Source organism: Pseudophryne corroboree, chromosome 9, assembly GCF_028390025.1.
Source record: "Pseudophryne corroboree isolate aPseCor3 chromosome 9, aPseCor3.hap2, whole genome shotgun sequence".
Taxonomy (NCBI): Eukaryota; Metazoa; Chordata; class Amphibia; order Anura; family Myobatrachidae; genus Pseudophryne; species Pseudophryne corroboree.
In genome coordinates, this window is record NC_086452.1 from 138896134 (window position 1) to 138921602 (window position 25469).

The following is a 25469-nucleotide window of genomic DNA, read 5'->3' on the forward strand; positions in this document are numbered from 1 at the left end:
CCATTTTAATTGTGTCCACCCGTCCCCCACGCAGACATAAAACTTACAAGACTGCAGGGCCGAGTGGGAAACTTCACTCATGCGGTGACTGCATGGGGAGCCAGAAGGAGGAGGCGGGTGACTGCCGCCGTACCATCGGGCTTAGCGGCTGCTGACTGCGCAGCATGATCTCACAGGTCACGCTGCGCGGAGGGAGCCGGGCAGCGTTGAGCGTCCGAAGGACGCATTAATGGGCCGCCTGATCCTGGCCTATTTTTGGCCTAAATCCCAGTATCCCGCCGGTCCCGGGATTGGCCACCCTACTGCAAATCATAAGCTATGTGGGCAAACAGGTGAATCCTGTCCCTCACCACATAACTGAACCTAAAGATCACATATAAAACACAACTTATTTCATATTTTATTCTGAATTTGTCAGTAACAAACTTTTAGTGTCGTGAAAAAATATTGTGATACTCTAGGGCAGGCATTCCCAGCCGTGGCCCTCAAGGCACACTAACAGTGCAGGTTTTAGAGACATCCTGGCTTTAGCATAGATGGAAAAATCAAAATGACTGAGGTACTAATTAGGTCACCTATGCTCAAGCATGGATTTCCATAAAACCTGGACTGCTAGTGTACCTTGAGGACAGGTTCGGAAAGCCTGCTCTAGGGTGCAGGGATTCAAAAAAGTTAGGGAACCTCTGGCCTAGTCAGAGTACTTTGGCGATGTCATTTCTGTTGCCCTGCCCCCAAGAGCAGCTTTTTGTAGTTTCTGCACTTTGTAGCAGCCACCAGCTCTGATTAGTCTATAGAGCTAGAAGCGGCATTGCTGCCATCTCCGTAGACCAATCAGAATGCAGAAGCAGCCACCAGCTCTGATTAGTCTATAGAGCTAGAAGCAGCATTGCTGCCATCTATAGCCCAATCAGAATGCAGTAGAAATGTAATTTGCTGGAGGAAGCCATATTAGTTTTTCTGCTTCATATTTCTCCTGTAAGAAAAAAGCTTGGTTAGAAATAGTCTGAAAACAACTTACAAGTAACACAGTACAAATAAAAAGGACACTGAAGCAAGTTTGAGATTCAAAAGGAAAAAAAATAAAACAATTTATTTATTAAAAAAAATAAAATACACTGGGATCAGTTTATGCTGAGAAATGTGGCAATAAATACACAAACAAAAGAAACCAAGCACTTCTACATGGATAGAATATGGCACAGACATTGTTAATGCACTGTCATTTTAAGCTTTTGATGCCCAAAAGATGCCCGCAGCACAATCTACTGCAGAGCCCTGGGGCAGTGGAAACACCATGTCCTGATCTTTGGACCAGCTCCCTTTGAAGACAAGTTAAGTATTACAGTGCAAGCTTTAAAAAAAGGTGTAAGGTTTTCAGGCCAAGAACACAAGGAAAATGTGTTCTACACGCTCCGCATCACCGATTATGTGGTCCCACAATGGGCAGTCGCACCCTGCCAGGTTAGAACATGAATTACCATTTACATTCTGGAATGTTGTGATCAGTAGGGATAGGTGCAGACTACACTAAAACACTTATTAACCCTGGAAGAGTTACTGCTGAAATGCCAAGTATGTAAATAGCTTCCTTCGCCTAGGTCAAAATGCAGGTAGCAATTTTGTTGGCTTTACCAATAGTACTCATCAATATGCTGCCTCTCAATTCACTATGCGCCAGTGACCTGCAGCGAGGCAGAGTGGTGTCAGTCCATAGGAAATTGTGGGACTGAATATTAGTCCATCGCACAAAACGGCTGCCAAGGTGTAGGCAATAGAGGATACTGGTCACGCGCATGCACTACAAAGTCTTGTCCAAGACATAAGGTGCCCAGAATCTGCCCTATGTCAGAAATCCTGATATCTGGTATACGGTAATACAGGGGCAACCAGTGTCCTACACTATGCACCCACAAACATACATGCATATAATCATAAACATTTAGCTTTTTGTTTTATGCTGTGAAGAATATTTCGGTAGTTTGGGAGGGGTAATTTTCCCTTTCATTAAAACCAAATAGAGGTCATAAGAAAAAAAAATTGGTGAGTAAATGATATCAACCTATTGAAATGTCTACAGTAACGCACAATCAGCTCTTCCAGCACAATTTAAATCATTCACATACCGAGATCCCCACTTCTGCCAACATAGCGCTTACCAACTGGTGAAATTCTGCTTCCTGAACAGGTCTGCAGCTGGAACGGCACCAAGAGCCCTGTTCTTCCAGAATTTCTACACACAAAGGGGTAGATTTACTAAAGTGCGGGTTTTCAAAAGTGAAGATGTTGCCCATAGCAACCACATTCTAGCTATTACCTAGACCAGGCTTGGCCAACCTGTCCCAGCATGGTCTGGCACAGTTTTGCCATAAGGGAATGCTAAAAATTATTATGAGTTAAGACTGTAATCTGTGTATATCCTCAACACTGTACAGGTAGAAAGGGGGAGTGTGGTATAAATCGGGTATGACTGCTCAAGTATGGAGAAACAGGAGAGAGTGCAGTTAGAAAACATCCACTAGAAAAATATATAGTCTGCCATTTAAAAACAATCTTAATTTCTAAAACTGTAGCAATGTCACTGTATTTATCCACATAGGTCACATAGCATGTGCAAAAACTCTGAATGCTATCCCATTTAACACCATGCTGCACCACCGCTGACAAGTGGTCCCAAGAGAACAGGTCAAGGCAAGGATTAGAACACTTTACAACTATCAAAGCAATTGTTACTTATTAAAAAAAAAAAAGTGGGGCCATTAGCCACACACAGACGAGGGAGCTAGTCTGCAGGCCAAACCAATATGCAGCTAGTGACATCACTACATCATGAGGTACTTCATGCCTAAAACCTCACTGACTGCAATCGCACTCAGAATGGCTAGGCTGAAATCACATGAATATTGGTTCTGTGTACTGTGTATAGACAATGGCTTCATATCAGGGAAACACAAGCATAGTGTAGACAAAATAGTAGGAGAGAAACTTAAAACTTTGTTTAAAAAAAAAAAAGAAGTTACCTCTCATCATTATATTGGTCTCATGTATCAATGACATTTAGTAAAACACAAAGCGCTGTAGAATTTTATGATCCTAGCGTGCACCATGATATGTGTAGCAAAAATGCATAGTCCCAATATAGCATAACTGACTGTACAAAATCTCCCTTCATTATTCACAGTATTCCTTTTACTTCATATGCAGTGTCTGTGTAACGCTGCAAGACAACCTCCATCTTAGCACTACAAGGCAACTAGGGGACACAAGGCAGAAATAAAAAAGGAATGTACATAAGGCAAATTTTCTTTCCATAGTAAAGCATAGTAGTGTTTAAGGAAGACAGATAAAATGACACAAGGCTAGCTTGGTGTTCATAGAATAAAATAAGGCCCTAATACTGATTAGACTATAAATCTAATAATCTATGCCCTGATCACTGTACTGCCCATGGTAATCTCTAGGGTAATCATCAGGATACTCTATAGGGTAGTCTTCGGGGTACTCTGCCTGGTAATCACTGTCGCTGATTTCTGAGCCATTTGTTCCAGTTCCTTGGCTGCCATTGTGTATGATGGGCTCAGTTGGGGCAGCACAGTACTTGGGGTCGTACACTTGTCGCCCAAGGCCATACACGCTCATTCCTTTCTGGGATGCCACTTTGTTGGTGCCCATTTGTAAGGAAATTGTGGAGTTATCCAACGGCTGCAGAATTCCTTTCTGATCATAGATATCTCGTCTTGTTCCCGGTGCAGACATGCCCGCCTAACAGGAGGTAACAAAAAAAACAAAAAAAAAGTTATAGGTTTTCAAAATTGTTACTTCATTACAAACATTACAGTTATCCGGTTTACTAATATTGCGCCCCAACTCTGACTACATAGTACCTGAGCTGCCGACACACTGCCTGAGGGGGCATGGCCATAAGCGACCTGGTACAGGGGCTGTGGTCCCCAGACAGCCCCAGAGAGGCCCAGGCACTTTGTACCTCCACCTTCCCCCCTCTCTTACACCCCCGGCCCAGATTTACTACTGAATTGAATCTAAGGGCCTAATTCAGATCTCACTGCAGCAGCAAAATCTTTCTCTAATGGACAAAACCATGTGCACTGCAGGTAGGGCAGATATAACATTGCAGAGAGTTAGATTTGGATGGGTTATATTGTTTCTGTGCAGGGCAAATACTGGCTGCTTTATTCTTACACTGCAATTTAGACTTCAGTTTGAACACACCCCACCCAAATCTTTCTCTGCACATGTTATATCTGCCCCTCCTCAGTGCACATGGTTTTGCCCATTACAGAAAAAAATGTGCTGCTGCGATCAGGTCTGAATTAGGCCTAGAGTCCCAAAAAGAAAAGAAAAAAATCTGAAAACCATTATCTAAATTGTTCAGATGTCATTTCAGTAATGACATCATGATCTACGCAAATATAGATTCTTACATAAAACTGCTGGTGAAATTCAGCTGAACTGGCTTATTGCATTAGTAGACAAACATTTGGTTTAGAATTCACATTTACCTGGCTGGCGCCTTTGTTTGTTCCCATCTGTAAACTTATTGTTGTCTGATCAAATGGTTTATCGGTTTGCATCTTCGGATCATACAGATGCCTTCTTGTACCGTAGGCGGTCATACCAGCTTGACTTGCACATTTGTTGGTTCCCATCTATAGGAGAAAGTGGAAAATTAGATAGATATATGCAGTAACCAGAGGAAGTAGGCTGCATCTAGGGCTATTGCTTAAAAAGGTACAGTATAACGACAGGAGTCAGTATGTATATATCACGGGCACTATATTTGCGGTAAACCAGTTGTGGCTGCTGTGAATAGTGTTCCGGCGGCTAATTGAAGTCCCCCCTCAGTGACCAAGCATGTCATGACAGTAATGCTCGCTACCTGATGCCACCAAGCTGTGCAAGACACCACTGTTATCCCAGGAGACTAAGCCACATCACTTCCTATATAAATCATACGTACAGCCTTGCTTAATGAGGTTATATAAAAGCAAAGAGGTGGGGCGTATAGGTTGCTTGGTACATCACATAGGCCCTTAAGGGTCAGAGGTAATCTGTTGCTAACAGACAGCGATTTTGTGGGCTTTTCCAATATTCATGAGAAAGCAGAATACCAACTCTCTAGGAACCAGGGTCATCACCCATGCAAACAGGACAGACTGCCACAAATCTGCATGGCTTCCGATTATGGGCAAATTATGGACCGATTTTCACAAAGTAGACTCCGCACCAGTGAGAGAGGTCCGGTGTATAACACATATCTGTCAGCACCAGTGAGAGAGGTCCGGTATATAAACATTTGTCAGCGCCAGTGAGAGGAGTTTGGTATAGAACACACATTTGTCAGCGCCAGTGAGAGGGGTTTGGCATAGCACACATTTGTCAGCACCAGTTAGAGAGGTCCAGTATAGAACACACATTTGTCAGCGCCAGTGAGAGACGTTGAGTATATAACAAATATAAGAAGCACACATGAATTCCGTTTCCCTCCTCCAGATGTTACCTGTAAGCCAATAACGCTCTGTCCAGCTTTCAGTTTCTCGTCATCAAACTGTCGTCTATGCTTTTCTGCATACTTCACTCCAATGTCCACTGTAGTGTGAAAACCTTTTGTTTTTGCCTAGAATGAGAGCACATTTCTGCTTTCACACTGGGATTTTTGGCAGACTTAAACAAAGCTGAACTCTTAGAAACCAGATGTAATGCTGTGCGTTACAGGCTACCTGCTGAACATGACAGCTCTCCAAGTGTGTGCACTATTCTGACTGATTACGCTCAAAGTAATCAGTTACACACTTTGATCTCAAAAGCAATCACTTAAGACGTGAGTACCCACATCCTACCTAGGAATGCCACTACTGCCAAGCTGATTCAAAATAAACTGAAATAGGAAGAAACAGATTATCTGCATGGAACGAGTATTTTCCAAACCCTATAATAAAGTGAGGTCACATGCACAGAGGATAGTAGCTTGAAAGCAAGGAGCCAGGACAGCGGGCCTAAATCATATGTGGTTGGAGTTGCTATCACTGCTGCTTCCTTGGAAGTGATCAGTTACGATCCAAACTGCGTTGCATGAAATCACTCACCATCAAGCAGCTTGTGGCACCCATGGGGGCACGCAAGCCGCCCATTGCAGAGGCCAGGTAATCTCCGTCCAACGTATTGGATCCCTGGCCTGCCTCCCCCTAAACGGCGACATGCCTCCATTTTCACAAACAAGCCGTTGCCACTCCCTGCCCTCCAAACAGCAACAGACCAATAATCTGTACTTTGCACATCAGGAAGCAACTCCAACTACATCTGAATAACCACCTTTGGTGCCTCCATTGTGTATATTCAGGAGTTACACAATTTACTTTATTGATGAAACTAAAATCTATATACACTTTATGGAGGAAAGACTGGCCGTGGCTCCCAGTTTGCTAGGAAAGAATTGTAGCGTCACACTTAAATAGAACTACAATAGAACCTTCAATACTTTAACGTAGAGTTCAATTCCTAACCCATATTTACGAATAGTTGATTTGATAATCAACCCAAAATCACAATTTTCAATAGAACCATCAGAAATCGTTCTATTTGATTTTTTTTTCATTTCTCTCCATATAGAAAGGTCTGAAGCCTCAATATGATGGGAAAAAATAGGATTTTGGTACTTACCAGGTAAATCCTTTTCTTTGAATCCATAGGGGGCACTAGAGTACTCTTGGGATATGGACGGCTTCCGCAGGAAACAGGGCACTGAATATTTAAATTTAGAACTCTCCACCCCTCCATATCCCCGAGTACCTCAGTGTTTTTTACGGAGCCGAACAGGAACTATAGAGAGGTTGACAATGGAGAATTACATATAACATAACGGACAACAACAAAGTTGACACATAACGTTACTGACAACTAAACAGTTGACACCATAACCGATAGAACTTTATAGTTTGAACCAGTCGGTGAAAATGTGTTACCATAAGATCCCCTGAGCTTACTACAAACCAGGTAAAACTGCTCTGGGTGGGCGTCCAGTGCCCCCTATGGATTCAAAGAAAAGGATTTACCTGGTAAGTACCAAAATCCTATTTTCTTTTTCATCCACTAGGGGTCACTGGAGTACTCTTGGGACGTACCAAAGCTTCCCCCGTGGGCGGGAGAGCTGTGTCACCTGTAACACTAGGCGGCCAAAGCTAGATGCTGATGCCGCAAAACGTATCAAACTTGTAAAAGCGCACAAACGTGTGCACTGAAGACCATGTAGCCGCACGGCAAAGCTGCGTCGTAGAAGCTCCACGACCAGCTGCCCATGAAGTTCCCACAGAACGTGTGGAATGAGCTGTTACTGATGTAGGCAGCTGTAACCTAGCATTAAGGTAAGCCTGACGTATAGTCAGTGTTATCCTTCTGGATAAGGTCTGCTTAGAAGCTGGCCAACCCATCTTGGCAGCATCATAGAGAACAAACAACGTATCCGTCTTACGTACTGTAGACGTTCGGGATACATAAACGCGTAATGCGCGTAACACATCCAGAGTTCCAGAATGTGCTGTTAACACAGGAACTACTATTGGTTGATTGATGTGAAAAGATGACACTACCTTTGGTAAGAAAGCGGGATTCATCCGAAGTTCCGCTCTGTCATCATGAAACACCAAATACGGTGGCTTGCATGACAAGGCACCCAAATCTGAAACACGCCTTGCCGAAGCTAAGGCTAGAAGAAAAATTGTTATCCAAGTGAGAAACTGTATATCCACTTGCTGTAAGGGTTCAAAATATGAAGACTGTAAGAAATCTAAAACCAGATTCAAGTCCCATGGCGCTGTAGGTGGAATGAATGGAGGCTATACTCTGAGGCCACCTTGTAGAAAAGTGTGTACCGACGGCAATAGAGCCAATCGCCTTTGACAATAAATTGACAACGCAGATACCTGCACCTTTAGTGTAGATAAACGCAGTCCTCCATCTAACCCCGTCTGTAGAAATTACAAAAGACGGGATAACTTGAAAGAGGATGTCGGAAACTTCCGAGCTTCACACCAACCTATATAGGCACGCCAAATTCTGTAATAATGATCAGCCGTACCCGGCTTCCTAGCTCGTAACATGGTTGGTATAACCGATACTGGAATGCCCTCTCTTCTTAAGAGGGCGGTCTCAACAGCCACCCCGTCAAACGCAGCCGCGCTAAATCGGGGTAAAAGAACGGACCCTGTTGCAACAGGTCTGGACGTAGTAGGAGCGGCCAAGGATCGTCTGCGAGTAGTCCGCGGAGATCCGATAACCAAGCTCTCAGAGACCAATGAGGCACCACTAGTATGACTGTGACGGACTCTTTTGATCCGTTTTAGCAACCGAAAGAGCAGCGGTGGAAACAGATACACGAGGCTGTACGGCCACGCGATTGTGAGAGCATCCACCGCCACTGCCTTTGGATCTCTCGTTCTGGACACATACTGGGGCGTTTGGTAATTGTGGCGAGATGCCATCAGGTCCACCTGAGGGTAACCCCACCTGTGGACCAACATGTGAAACACCTCTGGATTTAATGCCCAGTCTCCTGGATGAAAATCCCGACGGCTGAGATAATCCGCCTCCCAGTTGTCCACTCCCGGAATGAACCCTGCAGACAATATCACCTGGTGGTATTCTGGCCAATTGAGGATTCGAGCTACTTCCCGCATTGCCATGCGGCTTCTCGTTCCTCCTTGGTTGTTGATGTATGCGACTGCCGTCGCGTTGTCTGACTGCACTTGGACAGTCAGAGAGCGAAGCATGTGTACTGCTTGTCGTAGTGCAGTGTAAATTGCGCGGAGTTCCAGGACATTTATAGACAGCAATCTGTCGTGATCCGCCCAGAGACCCTGTCGTTGACAATTTTGAACTACAGCTCCCCAACCTCTGAGACTCTCGTTCGCCGTTAGAATTATTCAATTCCAGCCGCCGTCTGCGGTTAAATTGTGTACCTTGAGCCCCAGAGTAGAGACACCCTCGCCCTTGGCGACAAGCTCACCCTGTGGGGAACCTGCAGATGCGAGGCCGACCACTGTGCGAGCACATGCTGTTGAAATGGACGCGAGTGAAATCTTCCGAACTGAAGCGCTTCGAAAGCCACCACCATTGTTCCTAATAGGCGAATACACAAATGTACCGAGAGTGTGCGTGGCTTGAGCACTAATTGTACCAGATGGCGAATAAGCTGTACTTTCTGTTGTAGTAGGTAAATTCTTTGATTTACCGTATCGAGAATCATACCTAGGAATTGAAGTCGTTGAGACGGAATTAGATGCGATTTCTTGAAGTTGACACTCCAACCGTGGTGTACGTTAGCAGCGCAAGTTGGAGGAGCATCTGTTGAGATGGAGCTTTTATGAGCAGATCGTTTAAGTACGGAACGATTGTCACTGCCAGGGATCTGAGATGAGCTATCATCACAGACATCACTATGGTGAATACCCGAGGCGCTGACGAGAGGCCAAACAGTAGAGCCTGAAACTGTTAATGGTTGTGGCGTATTGCAAACCGCAAGAACCTCTGATGAGGTGACCAAATCGGAATGTGTAAGTACGCATCCTTGAGATCAAGCGCAATCATGCAATCTTGTGGCTCCAAATCTGCAATTACTGACCACAGAAATTCCATCTTCAATCTGTAGTAAGTGACTTACTGATTGAGACTGTGACGGAGCCCTCCGGCTTCAGTACCACAAACAGACGGGAATAATAACCCTGACCTTGTTGGTGTCGTGAAATTAAAAACTGCTGAATCCAGAAGAGACTGAATGGCAATATGCCCAAACGCCTTCTTGTCGTCCGACAGAGGCAGTCCTGTCTTGAAAAAGCGCAGTGGCGGGAGACAGATTTCTTTTAACACTAAATTGCGGATACATCCATCAGTGGATGTCTGGAATCCCGGCAAATGTAACGTCTGAAGGCGCGCTCCCACAATTGGAAATCCGAGATGGCCTGGGAGCCCGTCAAGCCACTGGCTTGTTGGTGACTTTAGCGCCCTGGCGTTACAAGGAGTGGCTGTTTCTCTACCACAGCCTTGAAAGGACTGAAGTCTAAAGGACTTGAACGCCGGACCAGAGTATTTCCGTCTTGGTACCGGTGGAGGTAATGGCAGGAAACTAGACTCCCCACCCCCCCGCCTTGGCCTGAGAAATGAATTTGTCCAATTTAGGATCAAACAACTTCTGGCCACCATATTCTTTTGACCTCTGACTCCGCTTGCCAAGAACGCAGCCAGAGTACTTAGTATATGTTAGAGGCTCCTTAGTCTCTGTAAACTTCAGAGACTGACGCACTGGTCATTATCAATGTCTGGGCTGTCAAAAACTGCACCATCTGACTGCTGGTCTAATGTGCCCTCCTCACCCTTATTTAGCGCCGTGAGGTTTAGCATAGAATTGTCAGACTGCAACATAGCAGAAACGGTTAAATTATAAGACCAATTAAATTAATACCTTGTTACCCAAAGTGAAGTTGGACCTTTGCAACGGCTGAGACTCCATCCTTTAGATTTGGCGGTCTCATCCGAGACTGCGATCTTGCCGCTAGTGTCGAGCGGCGGCCAATTCTAATTGCAACCCAGCCCTTACATTTGCGTAACATAGGAATGAAACCGGGTTCCGGGGTGGAAACCTACAAAACATACTGAACATGTGGTAGATTCATGTACAGACATTGCAGTAAAACTTCTTTTTAGTCTTTGCTGGTGCCGTACTCATTATGCAGACAGACAACACAATAGACAAAGAGACACTTGCACGACTCAGTAAAATTGTTACTTAAGGTGTGTAATATACATATATATATGGCCGAAGTGCATTCACATGGCCAGCCTATATGAAACCTGAACCAAAAATTCCCACTAACACCCCTGCGCCTCCGGTGGAGTAGAGATGTAGGACAGGAACGTTCTGGAATTACAAACAGGAAGAAACAGGAAGCATGGTTAAAATGGCCCCCATGCCATGCTTACACTGATAATCACAGGTCAGGTTACAATACATGCCTCCTGTGTTTAATATAGGCTCAATAGTCTATTAACATAACCTATGGTGCATATGAATGTGGCAGCCCGTCATGCATCCTATTATAAGTTTTTCTTCCCTTGCAGCAGCGCTGTCTGTGATCAGACTTGTCCCCACCCCCCCCCCTCCCCCTCCCCCTATGTGTGTCTCAGCGGGGAGCGGGTACCAGGAAGCTGACCTGGTCATTGCAGGGAGGCGGGGGACGCTTGTGAAGACAGCGGCCGAGTGAACTGACTTGGCTGGCTGGAGCGGCGTGTAGCGGCTTCCGGCGGCACTAGTGAGAGCGCTGTGCTGCGCGGTTCTCCCTCGTAGCGCTGGCTTTGAAGTCCCTACAGCGCGGACGGAGCGGCTGGGGCGGGCGCTGGTATTAGCGGCGGGTGCGGGCGGCAGTGACGAACACGGACCCCACACAGCGGGGCGGCAGCGCGCGCTGACCGCCTCGTCCCCCCCAGCATACCTTCTTTCCTTGTAGGGAGGGCTGCGACGGGCTTCCTTGTGTAAGCTCCGTCCAGCTCTTCAGTTCATGGCTGCGACGGGGCTTCTTTGTGCAAGCTCCGTCCAGCTCTTCAGTTCATGGCTGCGACGGGACTTCTTTGTGTAAGCTCCGTCCAGCTCTTGCATCAGTTCATGGCTGCGACGGGGCTTCTTTCTGTAAGCTCCGTCCAGCTCTTGCAGCAGGCAGTGAGCTGCGTGTGGCTGTAAGGGTGCTCTTTGTGAGGACCGACACGCCATGCGCTGCACCGTGCAGCGGCACTATCCCGGACCCATGTTTTTAGTAGAAACTGGGAAGGGATGTGCTGGAGTAGTAAAAAAAAGTAAAAATTAAAATCAATATTCAACGAAAAGTGTGGGAATCCACACAAGCCTCTGTTAGTGCATGAGCACAGAAAGAACACTGAGGTACTCGGGGATATGTAGGGGTGGAGAGTTCTAAATTTAAATATTCAGTGCCCCGTTTCCTGCGGAAGCCGTCCATATCCCAAGAGTACTCCAGTGACCCCTAGTGGATGAAAAAGAAATACAGTGTATGTAACCTGTTTTGACCAATAGAAATGCTTTGGTCTATTTTAGGTTTTGATTTTTTATGAATAGAACACTCAGAACTTCAAAATAGAACTCGCATCACACAGCAATTTTTAAAAGGAACTCAAAATCGACTTTTAGTAAATGAGCTATTTGGAACAGAAACACTGTAGTCAATTTTGTGGGGATGCGGATTCTATTCTGGTACATTTTAAATAGAACCAAAATCAACTTTTAGTAAATATACCCCGGGATGTCCATTGCCCTCCGGACATGAGGTAGTAATGATTTCCAGAGAGATAAAGTAAGACGTAGGAGATGATGCACGAGCAAGTACAATAAATCAGGACCTTAGGTTATGTGCTTGTACGCACCCACCGTAATGAGTGACTAGACTGAGCTGCTTGTACGTTGTGTTTCTTCTCTTGGTTTAATCAAATATTTATCATAGCAAAAATGTCTAGCAGAGTCCACCATGCTTACCAGACCAGCTAGAGCTGCCAGGGATGTCTGAACTTGGGTCATGTTTCCATTCTCAAAAAGATCATTAGCTTCAAAAATGTCATGTGGCTTCATCCCGTAATCCTGTATGGCTTTAATGAAGTTCCCGATGTTCTCCAGCTGTAGGACAATGACCAGGTTACACAATGTACAGTACATACAAATTCATCAGATTCTATAAAATGGACAGTATATTAACCAATCATTCAAGAGAGTGAAAAGGTATACACAATTAAAGTTGTACGGTGCTGAAACTAACAGAGCACCCGCCTGCCCTAACAGAGCACCCGCCTGCCCTAACAGAGCACCCGCCTGCCCTAACAGAGCACCCGCCTGCCCTAACAGAGCAAGCTGTTGCTGCTGTAAATACAAAGCACATATAGCTGAATATGACAGTGAATCTGCCGACTCCAGCAATACATGTTGACCTTTATGTTTGAATTTAAACATCTAACTAGGTTATTGAACATCCTAAGCTTGGCAGTGGTTGCATAAAACCTCAAACTATGGGGTCAAACAAATTAGGTGCGAGCTGCATTGTTTTATGAAACTTGCAGACATTTGCATGAATGTACGCTCTCGACAATTCTCCAATCCACCTAAAAAATACCTATTCACAGTACTCGCAGTGGAGGTTTGTGCATTGTCCGCCATATGCGATGTGAGAGAAGTGCATGAACTAGTGGGATAAAATCCAGAAACCCCCCCCCCCCCCCAAAAAAAAATATGACAATTTCGTTTGCAGCATCATATAGAAGGCTTCAGTGGGCATAAGGAAAGTCCTAGAGGTATTTAAAGAGCAAGCTGTTTTTGTTTTTTGCGTACGCTTTTGGGGCACTTGAGGCGACTCGTGAAAAATATAAGTGTACAAGTATTTTTTTACATGTGGAGTACCCTTTGAGAAAGGTGCAGACGCACCGAAACAGCCGCTGTCAGGGTGGGGGTAAACATGCTATCCAATGCCTGTACTCACCTGCTACATGTAAAGTATGGTTTTATGCCCTTGAGATGGCTTGCTAATCCTGCTTTTTGATAAAAAATAAATTGCATCCGGAAAGTATTCAGAGCGCTTCACTTTTTCCACATTTTGTTACAGCCTTATTCCAAAGTGGAATAAATTCATTTTTTTCCCCCCTCAAAATTCTACACACAATACCCGATAATGACCATGTGAAAAAAGTTTGAGATGTTTGCAAATTTATTAACAATAAAAAAAAAACTAAGAAATCACATGTACATAAGTATTCACAGCCTTTGCTCAATACTTTGTTGATGCACCTTTAGCAGCACTCACAGCCTCAAGTCTTTTTTAATATGATGCCACAAGCTTGGCACACCTGTCTTTGGCCAGATTTGTCCATTCCTCTTTGCAGCACCTCTCAAGCTCCATTTGGTTGGATGGGAAGCGTCAGTGCACAGCCATTTTCAGATCTCTCCGGAGAAGTTCAATCGGATTCAAATCTGGGCTCTGGCTGGGCCACTCAAGTACATTCACAGAGTTGTCCTGAAGCCACTCCTTTGATATCTTAGCTGTGTGCTTAGGGTCGTTGTCCTGCTGAAAGATAAACCGCCGCCACAGTCTGAGGTCAAAAGCGCTCTGGAGCAGGTTTTCATCCAGGATGTCTCTGCATTCATCTTTCCCTCTAGCCTGACTAGTCTCCCAGTTCCTGCCGCTGAAAAACATCCCCACAGCATGATGCTGCTGCCACCATGCTTCACTGTAGGGATGGTATTGGCCTGGTGATCAGCGGTGCCTGGTTTCCTCCAAACATGACACCTGGCATTCACGGCAAAGAGTTCAATCTTTGTCTCATCAGACCAGAGAATTTTGTTTCTCATGGTCTGAGAGTCCTTAAGGTGCATTTTGGCAACCTCCAGACAGGCTGCCACGTGCATTTTACTAAGGAGTGGCTTCAGTCTACCCACTCTTCCAAACAGGCCTGATTGGTGGATTGCTGCAGAGATGGTTGTCCTTTTGGAAGGTTCTCCTCTCTCCACAGAGGAATGCTTTAGCTCTGATAGCGTGACCATTGGGTTCTTGGTCACCTTCCTGACTAGGGCCCTTCTCCCCCGACCGCTCAGTTTAGATGGCCGGCCAGCTCTAGGAAGAGTCCTGGTGGTTCCGAACTTCTTCCATTTATGGATGATAGAGGCCATTATGCTCATTGGGACCTTAAAAGCAGCAGATATTTTTTTGTACCCTTCCCCAGATTTGTGCCTCGAAACAATCCCGTCTCGGAGGTCTACAGACAATTCCTTCATGCTTGGTTTGTGCTCCAACATGCACTGTCAAGTGTGGGACCCTTTACAGAGAGGTGTGTGCCTTTCCAAATCATGTCCAATCAACTGAATTTACTACAGGTGGACGCCAATTAAGCTGTAGGAATATCTCAAGGATGACCAGTAGAAACAGGATTGCACCCGAGCTCAATTTTGAGCTTCATGGCAAAGGTTGTGAATAATGACAAATATGTACATGCCATTTCTTAGCTTTTTTTATTTTTAACCTGCAAAAATCACCAAAAAAAAACATAACATTTTCACGTTGTCATTATGGGGCACTGTGTGTACAATTTTGAGGGGGGGGGAATGAGTTTTATAGTAAGAACTTACCTTTGTTAAAACTCTTTCTGCGAGGTACACTGGGCTCCACAAGGTAAGACATAGGGGTGTAGAGTAGGATCTTGATCCGAGGTACCAACAGGCTCAAAAGCTTTGACTGTTCCCAGAATGCATAGCGCCGCCTCCCTGCACAGGAGCTCAGTTTTTAGTTAACCAGCCCAAGGCAGTAGCAGGAAAAGACGACAACAGTTAGTAGCCACATACACCACACTCTCACGACAGGAGAAGTGTTAGCGGCTAAAGTCACACCAACCCAAAGACGCTAAGTGCATCAGGGTGGCCGCCTTGTGGAGCCCAGTGTACCTCACAGAAAGTTTTAACAAAGGTAAGTTCTTACCATAAAACTAGTTTTCTGCTGCGGGGTACACTGGGCTCTACAAGGAAAGACATAGGGGATGTCCTAAAGCAGTTCCTTATGGGAGGGGACGCACTGTAGCGGGCACAAGAACCCGGCGTCCAAAGGAAGCATCCTTGGAAGCGGCAGTATCGAAGGCATAGAATCTTATGAACGTGTTCACAGAGGACCACATAGCCGCCTTGCACAATTGTTCAAGGGTCGCACCACGGCGGGCCGCCCAAGATGGTCCAACAGACCGAGAAGAATGGGCCGTAATGTGAGCAGGAGCTGATAGACCAGCCCTCACATAAGCAAGTGCAATCACCATTCTAATCCATCTGGCCAAAGTTTGCTTGTGAAGAGGCCAGCCCCGTTTGTGAAATCCAAACAGCACAAAGAGAGAATCAGATTTCCTAATAGAAGCAGTTCTCTTCACATAGATACGGAGAGCCCGTACCACATCCAAAGACCGCTCTTTGGGAGACAGATCAGGAGAAACAAGTGCCGGAACCAATATCTCCTGGTTAAGGTGGAACGAAGAAACCACCTTAGGTAAATATCCGGGACGAGTCCTAAGAACCGCCCGGTCACGGCGAAATATCAGATATGGGGAACTACAAGACAAGGCACCCAAATCAGACACTCTTCTAGCTGAAGCAATAACCAGCAGAAACACCACCTTAAAGGGAAAGCCACTTAAGATCAGCTGAACCAAGAGGTTCAAACGGAGACTCTTGTAAACGCCTCCAAAACCACCGACAAGTCCCAAGGAGCCACAGGTGGGACATAGGGAGGTTGGATACGCAACACACCCTGAGTAAAGGTATACACATCAGGTAAGGTCGCAATCTTTCTCTGAAACCACACCGACAAAGCAGATATTTGAACCTTGAGGGAGGCCAGACGCAGGCCTAAGTCCAGGCCCTGCTGAAGAAAGGCCAACAGCTTGGCTATACTAAACTTGGAAGCGTCATAATGGTTAGATGTGCACCAAACAAAGTAAGAATGCCAGATCCTATGGTAAATCCGAGCAGAAGCCGGTTTCCGGGCCGGCAACATAGTTTGAATGACCGCCTCAGAAAACCCTTTAGCCCTCAAGACGGAAGCTTCTAGAGCCACGCCGTCAAAGACAGCCGGGCTAGGTCCTGGTAGACACAGGGGCCCTGAACGAGAAGGTCTGGGCGTTGTGGAAGTAGAATTGGATGCTTTGACGACAGGCCCTGCAGGTCTGAGAACCAGTGCCGTGTGAGCCACGCTGGAGTTATGAGAAGCAGGATTCCTCTTTCTTGTTTGAACTTCCGAATTACCCTGGGCAGGAGTGACACCGGAGGGAACACGTACGGCAGCCGAAACCTCCACGGCACCGCCAGCGCATCCAAGAATGCTGCTTGAGGATCCCTTGTCCTTGCTCCGAAGACCGGAACCTTGTGATTGTGTCGAGACGCCATCAGATCTACGTCTAGAAGGCCCCACTTTTCCACTAGGAGTTGAAACACTTCTGGATGGAGGCCCCACTCTCTGGCGTGTACGTCCTGACGACTGAGAAAGTCCGCTTCCCAATTCAGGACTCCCGGAATGAATATTGCCGATATGGCCGGTAGATGGCGTTCCGCCCAATGTAGAATCCGTTCTGCACAATCGTTGGTCCTGGAGCCACCAGTGCAGCGACAGACGGACCTCCGGAGTCAATGAGATCATGTGAGACCTGATCCGGTGAGGCAGGCCGTCCCACTTGGCTAGAATCAGCCTCTGGAGGGGGAGAGAATGGAACTGAGCATACTCCATGTCGAATGCTGACACCATGAGGCCCAGCACCTGCATCGCCGAATGTGTCGACACTTGCGGACGAGAAAGGAAGCAACGAATCCTGTCCTGAAGCTTCAGGACTTTTTCCTGAGACCAGAACAACCGCTGGTTGTGAGTGTCCAATAGCGCTCCCAGGTGCACCATGCTCTGAGCAGGGACAAGGGAGGATTTCTTCCAGTTGATGAGCCACCCGTGGGCTTGTAGAAACCGGATCGTCATATCCAGATGACGTAGGAGAAGATCTGGGGAATTTGCCAGGATTAACAAGTCGTCCAGATACGGCAGTATCCTGAACCCTTGACGGCGGAGTACCACTGTCATCACCGCCAGAGCGGTGCAGTAGTTAAACCAAAAGGTAACGCCCGAAACTGGTAATGGAGGTTGCCAATCGCAAACCTCAGATATTGCTGATGTGACACTGCTATAGGAATATGCAGGTAAGCATCCTGTATGTCCAGGGAGACCATGTAGTCCCCAGGTTCCAAGGCCAGAACTATAGAGCGAAGGGTTTCCATACGGAACTTGGAAACTTGGAAACTTTCACAAACCTGTTCAATGCCTTGAAGTTGAGAATGGGCCGGGAGGCCCATTCGGTTTCGGGACCTGAAACAGCGGAGAATAGTACCCCCGGCCCCTCTGAGCAAGAGGCACCTGTACTACGACTCCTGTATCTAGGAGGGTCTGTACCACCGAATGTAGAGTATTTGCCTTTGTCTGGTCCAACGGGACGTCTGTCCGGCAAAATCAATGAGGGGGTCGGTTTTTGAAGGCTATGGCGTAACCTCGAGTGACGACTTCCCGTACCCTGGCATCTGAAGTGGTCTTCAACCATTCCCGAGTATACCCTAGAAGCCGGCCCCCCACCCTGGGATACCCCAGGGGGAGGCTCGCCTCGTCATACGGCAGGCTCATCGGTCTTGGAAGCTGGCTGACGGGCAGCCGAGGCTCTTTTGGGCTTCGGCTTACCAGGTTTGGAAGTGCGGGCCTGCTTGTTGTACGCCTGACCTTTTGCTTTACCTGAAGGACGAAAGGGGCGAAAGGAAGTACCTTTAGCCTTCGACACAGAAGGAGCGGTACTTGGCAGACAGGGAGTTTTGGCAGTAGCCAATCAGCCACTATATTATTTAAGTCCTCCCCAAACAGAATATCTCCCTTGAAAGGGAGTACCTCCAGGGTTTTTCTAGAGTCCAGATCCACAGACCAGGATCTCAGCCACAATATCCGGCGAGACAGGACTGATGTAGTAGAGGCCTTGGCTGCTAGGATACCGGCATCAGAAGCCACCTCTTTAATATAGTGAGAAGCTGTGACAATATATGACAAGCATTGTCTAGCATGGTCAGAAGAGATTTCAGCTTCTAACTCTAGGGCCCATGCTTCAATAGCCTCTGCAGCCCATGTTGCTGCAATGCCTTTGTGCAGCACCCGTGAGGGTGTAAATCGCTTTCACACAACCCTCCACACGTTTATCCGTAGGCTCTTTTAGAGACGTGACGGTAGTGACAGGTAGCGCTGAGGAAACCACCATCCTAGTCTACTGGAGGAGGCGTTTCCCAATTTTTAGACAGCTCTGGTGCGAGGGGATAGCGAGCCAGCATCTTCTTTTGAGGCACAAACTTCTTACCTGGGTTTCCCCAGGGTTCCTGACGTATATCCACTAGGTGGTCAGAGTGAGGTAAAACTTGTTTAACCACCTTCTGACGCTTGAACCTATCTGGTTTCTTAGGAGGGGCGGATGGCTTGGGATCATCCGTAATGTGTAAAATTAACTTAATAGCCTCCAAAAGATCAGGAACATCCACATGTGAACTACCCTCCCCATCAGCAGTATCTGTGTCAGAATCTGTGGGGTCAGTGTAAGCGCCATCTTCATCAGACGAGGTGTCAGTGACAGCAGTGGATTGTGAGGAGATAAGTGCTCGCTTAGAGGACCCCTTGGTCTTAGGCGAGCGAGGGTCAGACTTTTTTTTAGAAGTCAAGGACTGGTTCAACTTCTTCAATTAAGCAGACAAATTATCCACCCACTGCGGGTTAGCTGCGGGGACCACATACGGTTGCGCCGGCATAGGAGGTCCCATAGGGGGTGTTAGTTTAGTAACTAGCGTATGTAGAAGCGTGGAGAAAGTAGCCCACGGTGGGTCATTCTGTACCTCCGTTGCCACAGTCCCACTGGTGGGCAAGGAGCACCCAGAACCAGAGCCCACAGCTGCTATATTCTCATCATAGGGATCTGTTGCATCAGCAACACCGGCAGTGTGTTAAGCCCCAGAACCGTTACCTTCAGAAGCAGACATGATATAACTTGCAGTATCAGGTAACAGTACAATTGTCAGCAGCACAATACCTCTTACCCAAACCCCTGCGCAGTGTAGTCAGCACAAGCAGAGATGCAGGAGAGATATAGTGACTAAAATCACAAAGAAAAATACGTATTAAGGTATATCTTGTGAAAATCGTATATAATTATAAAACCTGACGCACCAAGCCCCCTTAGGTTATAAAAATAAGATTTTACTCACCGGTAAATCTATTTCTCGCAGTCTGTAGTGGATGCTGGGACTCCGTAAGGACCATGGGGAATAGCGGCTCCGCAGGAGACTGGGCACAACTAAAGAAAGCTTTAGGACTACCTGGTGTGCACTGGCTCCTCCCACTATGACCCTCCTCCAGACCTCAGTTAGGATACTGTGCCCGGAAGAGCTGACACAATAAGGAAGGATTTTGAATCCAGGGTAAGACTCATACCAGCCACACCAATCACACCGTATAACTCGTGATACTATACCCAGTTAACAGTATGAAATATAACGGAGCCTCTCAACAGATGGCTCAACAATAACCCTTTAGTTAACAATAACTATATACAAGTATTGCAGACAATCCGCACTTGGGATGGGCGCCCAGCATCCACTACGGACTACGAGAAATAGATTTACCGGTGAGTAAAATCTTATTTTCTCTGACGTCCTAGTGGATGCTGGGACTCCGTAAGGACCATGGGGATTATACCAAAGCTCCCAAACGGGCGGGAGAGTGCGGATGACTCTGCAGCACCGAATGGGCAAACTCTAGGTCCTCCTCAGCCAGGGTGTCAAACTTGTAGAATTTAGCAAATGTGTTTGACCCCGACCAAGTAGCTGCTCGGCAAAGTTGTAAAGCAGAGACCCCTCGGGCAGCCGCCCAAGAAGAGCCCACCTTCCTCGTGGAATGGGCTTTCACTGATTTAGGATGCGGCAGTCCAGCCGCAGAATGTGCAAGCTGAATCGTACTACAGATCCAGCGAGCAATAGTCTGCTTTGAAGCAGGAGCACCCAGTTTGTTGGGTGCATACAGGATAAATAGCGAGTCAGTTTTCCTGACACTAGCCGTCCTGGAAACATAAATTTTCAGGGCCCCGACTACGTCCAACAACTTGGAAGCCTCCAAGTCTTTTGTAGCCGCAGGCACCACGATAGGTTGGTTCAGATGAAAAGCTGATACCACCTTAGGGAGAAACTGGGGACGAGTCCTCAATTCTGCCCTATCCATATGGAAAATCAGATAAGGGCTTTTACATGACAAAGCCGCCAATTCTGATACACGCCTGGCCGAAGCCAAGGCCAACAACATTACCACTTTCCACGTGAGATATTTGAATTCCACGGTTTTAAGTGGCTCAAACCAATGTGACTTTAGGAAATCCAACACCACGTTGAGATCCCAAGGTGCCACCGGGGGCACAAAAGGGGGCTGAATATGCAGCACTCCCTTAACAAAAGTCTGAACTTCAGGTAGTGAAGCCAGTTCTCTCTGGAAGAAAATCGATAGAGCCGAAATCTGGACCTTAATGGAACCCAATTTGAGGCCCATAGTCACCCCTGACTGTAGGAAGTGCAGAAAACGGCCCAGCTGAAATTCCTCCGTTGGGGCCTTCTTGGCCTCACACCACGCAACATATTTTCGCCAAATGCGGTGATAATGGTTTGCGGTCACTTCTTTCCTAGCTTTAATCAGCGTAGGAATGACTTCCTCCGGAATGCCCTTTTCTCTTCTTGGCCAATCCGGAACAATGAGTATAGTTCTTACTCCTCTTCTCCTTATTATCCTCAGTACCTTTGGTATGAGAGGAAGAGGAGGGAACACAAACACATCGCCTGAGGGTCCCTCGACCTGGCGCAATATCTTTCTAGCTTTTTGTTTAGGCAGGACGCCATCATGTCCACCTGTGGCTTTTCCCAACGGTTTACAATCAGTTGGAAGACTTCCGGATGAAGTCCCCACTCTCCCGGGTGGAGGTCGTGTCTGCTGAGGAAGTCTGCTTCCCAGTTGTCCACTCCCGGAATGAACACTGCTGACAGTGCTAACACGTGATTTTCCGCCCATCGGAGAATCCTTGTGGCTTCTGCCATCGCCGTCCTGCTTCTTGTGCCGCCCTGTCGGTTTACATGGGCGACTGCCGTGATGTTGTCTGACTGGATCAGTACCGGCTGGTTTTGAAGCAGGGGTTTTGCCTGACTTAGGGCATTGAAAATGGCCCTCCGTTCCAGAATATTTATGTGTAGGGAAGTCTCCTGACTTACCCATAGTCCTTGGAAGTTTCTTCCCTGTGTGACTGCTCCCCAGCCTCGAAGGCTGGCATCCGTGGTCACCAGGATCCAGTCCTGTATGCCGAATCTGCGGCCCTCTTGAAGATGAGCACTCTGCAGCCACCACAGCAGAGACACCCTGGTCTTTGGAGACAGGGTTATCAGCCGATGCATCTGAAATGCGATCCGGACCACTTGTCCAACAGGTCCCCCTGAAAGGTTCTTGCATGGAACCTGCCGAATGGAATTGCTTCGTAGAAAGCTACCATCTTTCCCAGGATCCGCGTGCAGTGATGCACCGACACCTGTTTTGGTTTTAGGAGGCCTCTGACTAGAGATGACAGCTCCTTGGCCTTTTCCTCCGGGAGAAACACTTTTTTCTGTTCTGTGTCCAGAACCATCCCCAGGAACAGTAGACGTGTCGTAGGGACCAGCTGTGACTTTGGAATATTTAGAATCCAGCCGTGCTGTTGTAGCACCTCCCGAGATAGTGCTACCCCGACCAACAACTGCTCCCTGGACCTCGCCTTTATCAGGAGATCGTCCAAGTACGGGACAATTAAAACTCCCTTCTTTCGAAGGAGTATCATCATTTCGGCCATTACCTTGGTAAATACCCTCGGAGCCGTGGATAGACCAAACGGCGTCGTCTGGAATTGGTAATGACAATCCTGTACCACAAATCTGAGGTACTCCTGGTGAGGATGGTAAATGGGGACATGCAGGTAAGCATCCTTGATGTCCAGTGATACCATGTAATCCCCCTCGTCCAGGCTTGCAATAACCGCCCTGAGCGATTCCATCTTGAACTTGAATTTTTTTATATACGTGTTCAAGGATTTCAAATTTAAAATGGGTCTCACCGAACCGTCCGGTTTCGGTACCACAAACATTGTGGAATAGTAACCCCATCCTTGTTGAAGTAGGGGCACCTTGACTATCACCTGCTGGGAATACAGCTTGTGAATTGCCTCTAACACTGCCTCCCTGCCTGAGGGAGTTGTTGGCAAGGCAGATTTGAGGAAACGGCGGGGGGGAGACGTCTCGAATTCCAGCTTGTACCCCTGAGATACTACTTGAAGGATCCAGGGAACCACCCGTGAGCGAGCCCACTGATTACTGAAGTTTTTGAGACGGGCCCCCACCGTACCTGGCTCCGCCTGTGGAGCCCCAGCGTCATGCGGTGGACTTGGAGGAAGCGGGGGAGGACTTTTGCTCCTGGGAACTGGCTGTATGCTGCAGCTTTTTCCCTCTACCTCTGCCTCTGGGCAGAAAGGACGCGCCTTTAACCCGCTTGCCCTTTTGGGGCCGAAAGGACTGTACCTGATAATACGGTGCTTTCTTTGGCTGTGAGGGAACATGGGGTAAAAATGCAGACTTCCCAGCTGTTGCTGTGGAAACGAGGTCCGAGAGACCATCCCCGAACAACTCCTCACCCTTATAAGGCAAAACTTCCATGTGCCTTTTAGAATGTGCATCACCTGTCCACTGCCGAGTCCATAACCCTTCTCCTGGCAGAAATGGACATTGCACTTATAGATGCCAGCCGGCAAATATCCCTCTGTGCATCTCTCATGTATAAGACTGCGTCTTTAATATGCTCTACGGTTAGCAATAAAGTGTCCCTGTCTAGGGTATCAATATTTTCCGACAGGGAATCTGACCACGCAGCTGCAGCACTGCACATCCATGCTGAAGCAATAGCCGGTCTCAGTATAATACCTGTGTGTGTATATACAGACTTCAGGATAGCCTCCTGCTTTCTATCAGCAGGTTCCTTTAGGGCGGCCGTATCCGGAGACGGTAGTGCCACCTTCTTTGACAAGCGTGTGAGCGCTTTATCCACCCTAGGGGATGTTTCCCAACGTGACCTATCCTCTGGCGGGAAAGGGTACATCATTAGTATCCTTTTAGAAATTACCAGTTTCTTATCGGGGGAAGCCCACGCTTCTTCACACACTTCATTTAATTCCTCAGATGGAGGAAAAACTACGGGTAGTTTTTTTCTCTCCAAACATAATACCCTTTTTTGTGGTACCTGGGGTAACATCAGAAATATGCAACACATTTTTCATTGCCTCAATCATGTAACGTGTGGCCCTATTGGAAGTTACATTAGTCTCATCGTCGTCGACACTGGAGTCAGTAGCCGTGTCGACATCTGTGTCTGCCATCTGAGGTAGCGGGCGTTTTAGAGCCCCTGATGGCTTTTGAGACGCCTGGGCAGGCACAGGCTGAGAAGCCGGCTGTCCCATATTTGGTATGTCGTCAAACCTTTTATGTAAGGAGTCGACACTGTCACGTAATTCCTTCCACATAACCATCCACTCAGGTGTCGACCCCGCAGGGGACTTTTCTCCCGCTTTTTTTATGGATTCTGGCAGGGGTATTTATCACATATATAGCCTCTGGGACTATATATTGTGATTTTTTGCCAGCCAAGGTATGAATATTGCTGCTCAGGGCACCCCCCCCCCCAGCGCCCTGCACCCATCAGTGACCGGAGTGTGAGGTGTGCATGAGGAGCAATGGCGCACAGCTGCAGTGCTGTGCGCTACCTTGTTGAAGACCGAAGTCTTCTGCCGCCGATTTTCAGGACCATCTTCATGCTTCTGGCTCTGTAAGGGGGACGGCGGCGCGGCTCCGGGACCGAACGATCGAGGTCGGGTCCTGTGTTCGATCTCCTCTGGAGCTAATGGTGTCCAGTAGCCTAAGGAGCCCAAACTATCTCCAATCAGGTAGGTTCGCTTCTTCTCCCCTTAGTCCCTCGTAGCAGTGAGTCTGTTGCCAGCAGATCTCACTGAACATAAAAAACCTAAAATATACTTTCTTTTCTAGGAGCTCAGGAGAGCCCCTAGTGTGCATCCAGCTCAGCCGGGCACAAGATTCTAACTGAGGTCTGGAGGAGGGTCATAGTGGGAGGAGCCAGTGCACACCAGGTAGTCCTAAAGCTTTCTTTAGTAGTGCCCAGTCTCCTGCGGAGCAGCTATTCCCCATGGTCCTTACGGAGTCCCAGCATCCACTTAGGACGTCAGAGAAATATAGGGATAGCAAGTTGAGCGAGAGACACGAAATGGAAATCACTCAGCAAGCTAATGCACACACATATAGTCACAGTTAAACAATGCATAGGTTATTACTAACAATAATACTGCACTGGATCAGCTTGTATATAGCTATGTAGTCAATAGATATAACACTGCACAATAAGAACTGCACGTATATCACAGGGTACTTGTACCAGAGAACCCTGACTAAATGACATGTAGAATACTTAAGTGTCATGTAAAGTCACAGCGCTGACAACCAGGAGGCTTTACACAGGAGGATTTGCCCAATCAGTCCCAGGAACAGTGTAGCTGAGAGAAATGGCGCCCAAACACTGACAGGAACATTTGCTGGAAATGGCGCCCTGGGGCTGGGGGAGGGGCTCCAGGTCTAAGCCTTATCCCCTCTGCTGGCAATACCACCAGGTACTGCGGTCTACACATAAAAAGGTTTTAAAGGGAAAACTGACCTGCACCCATGCCCTGGTGATCTAGTGGGATCTCCTGTACTGACACAGTGTCCACCGCCA

At 47.3% G+C, this 25469-nt stretch overlaps 1 protein-coding gene across 1 annotated transcript in view; it reads right to left on the bottom strand.

Moving 5' to 3' along the window:
• Positions 1 to 1056: 1056 nt before the first annotated feature.
• Positions 1057 to 25469, bottom strand: part of CNN3 (calponin 3) — a 113370-nt gene continuing 88957 nt past the window's right edge. Inside the window, exons 4-7 of the mRNA XM_063939827.1 lie at positions 12545 to 12682; positions 5516 to 5632; positions 4518 to 4664; positions 1057 to 3759 (exon numbers count right to left, since the gene is read on the bottom strand). Coding sequence (XP_063795897.1) covers positions 3412 to 3759; positions 4518 to 4664; positions 5516 to 5632; positions 12545 to 12682 — 750 coding nt within the window. The 3' untranslated portion in view covers positions 1057 to 3411. The remainder of the gene's footprint in view (positions 3760 to 4517; positions 4665 to 5515; positions 5633 to 12544; positions 12683 to 25469) is intronic.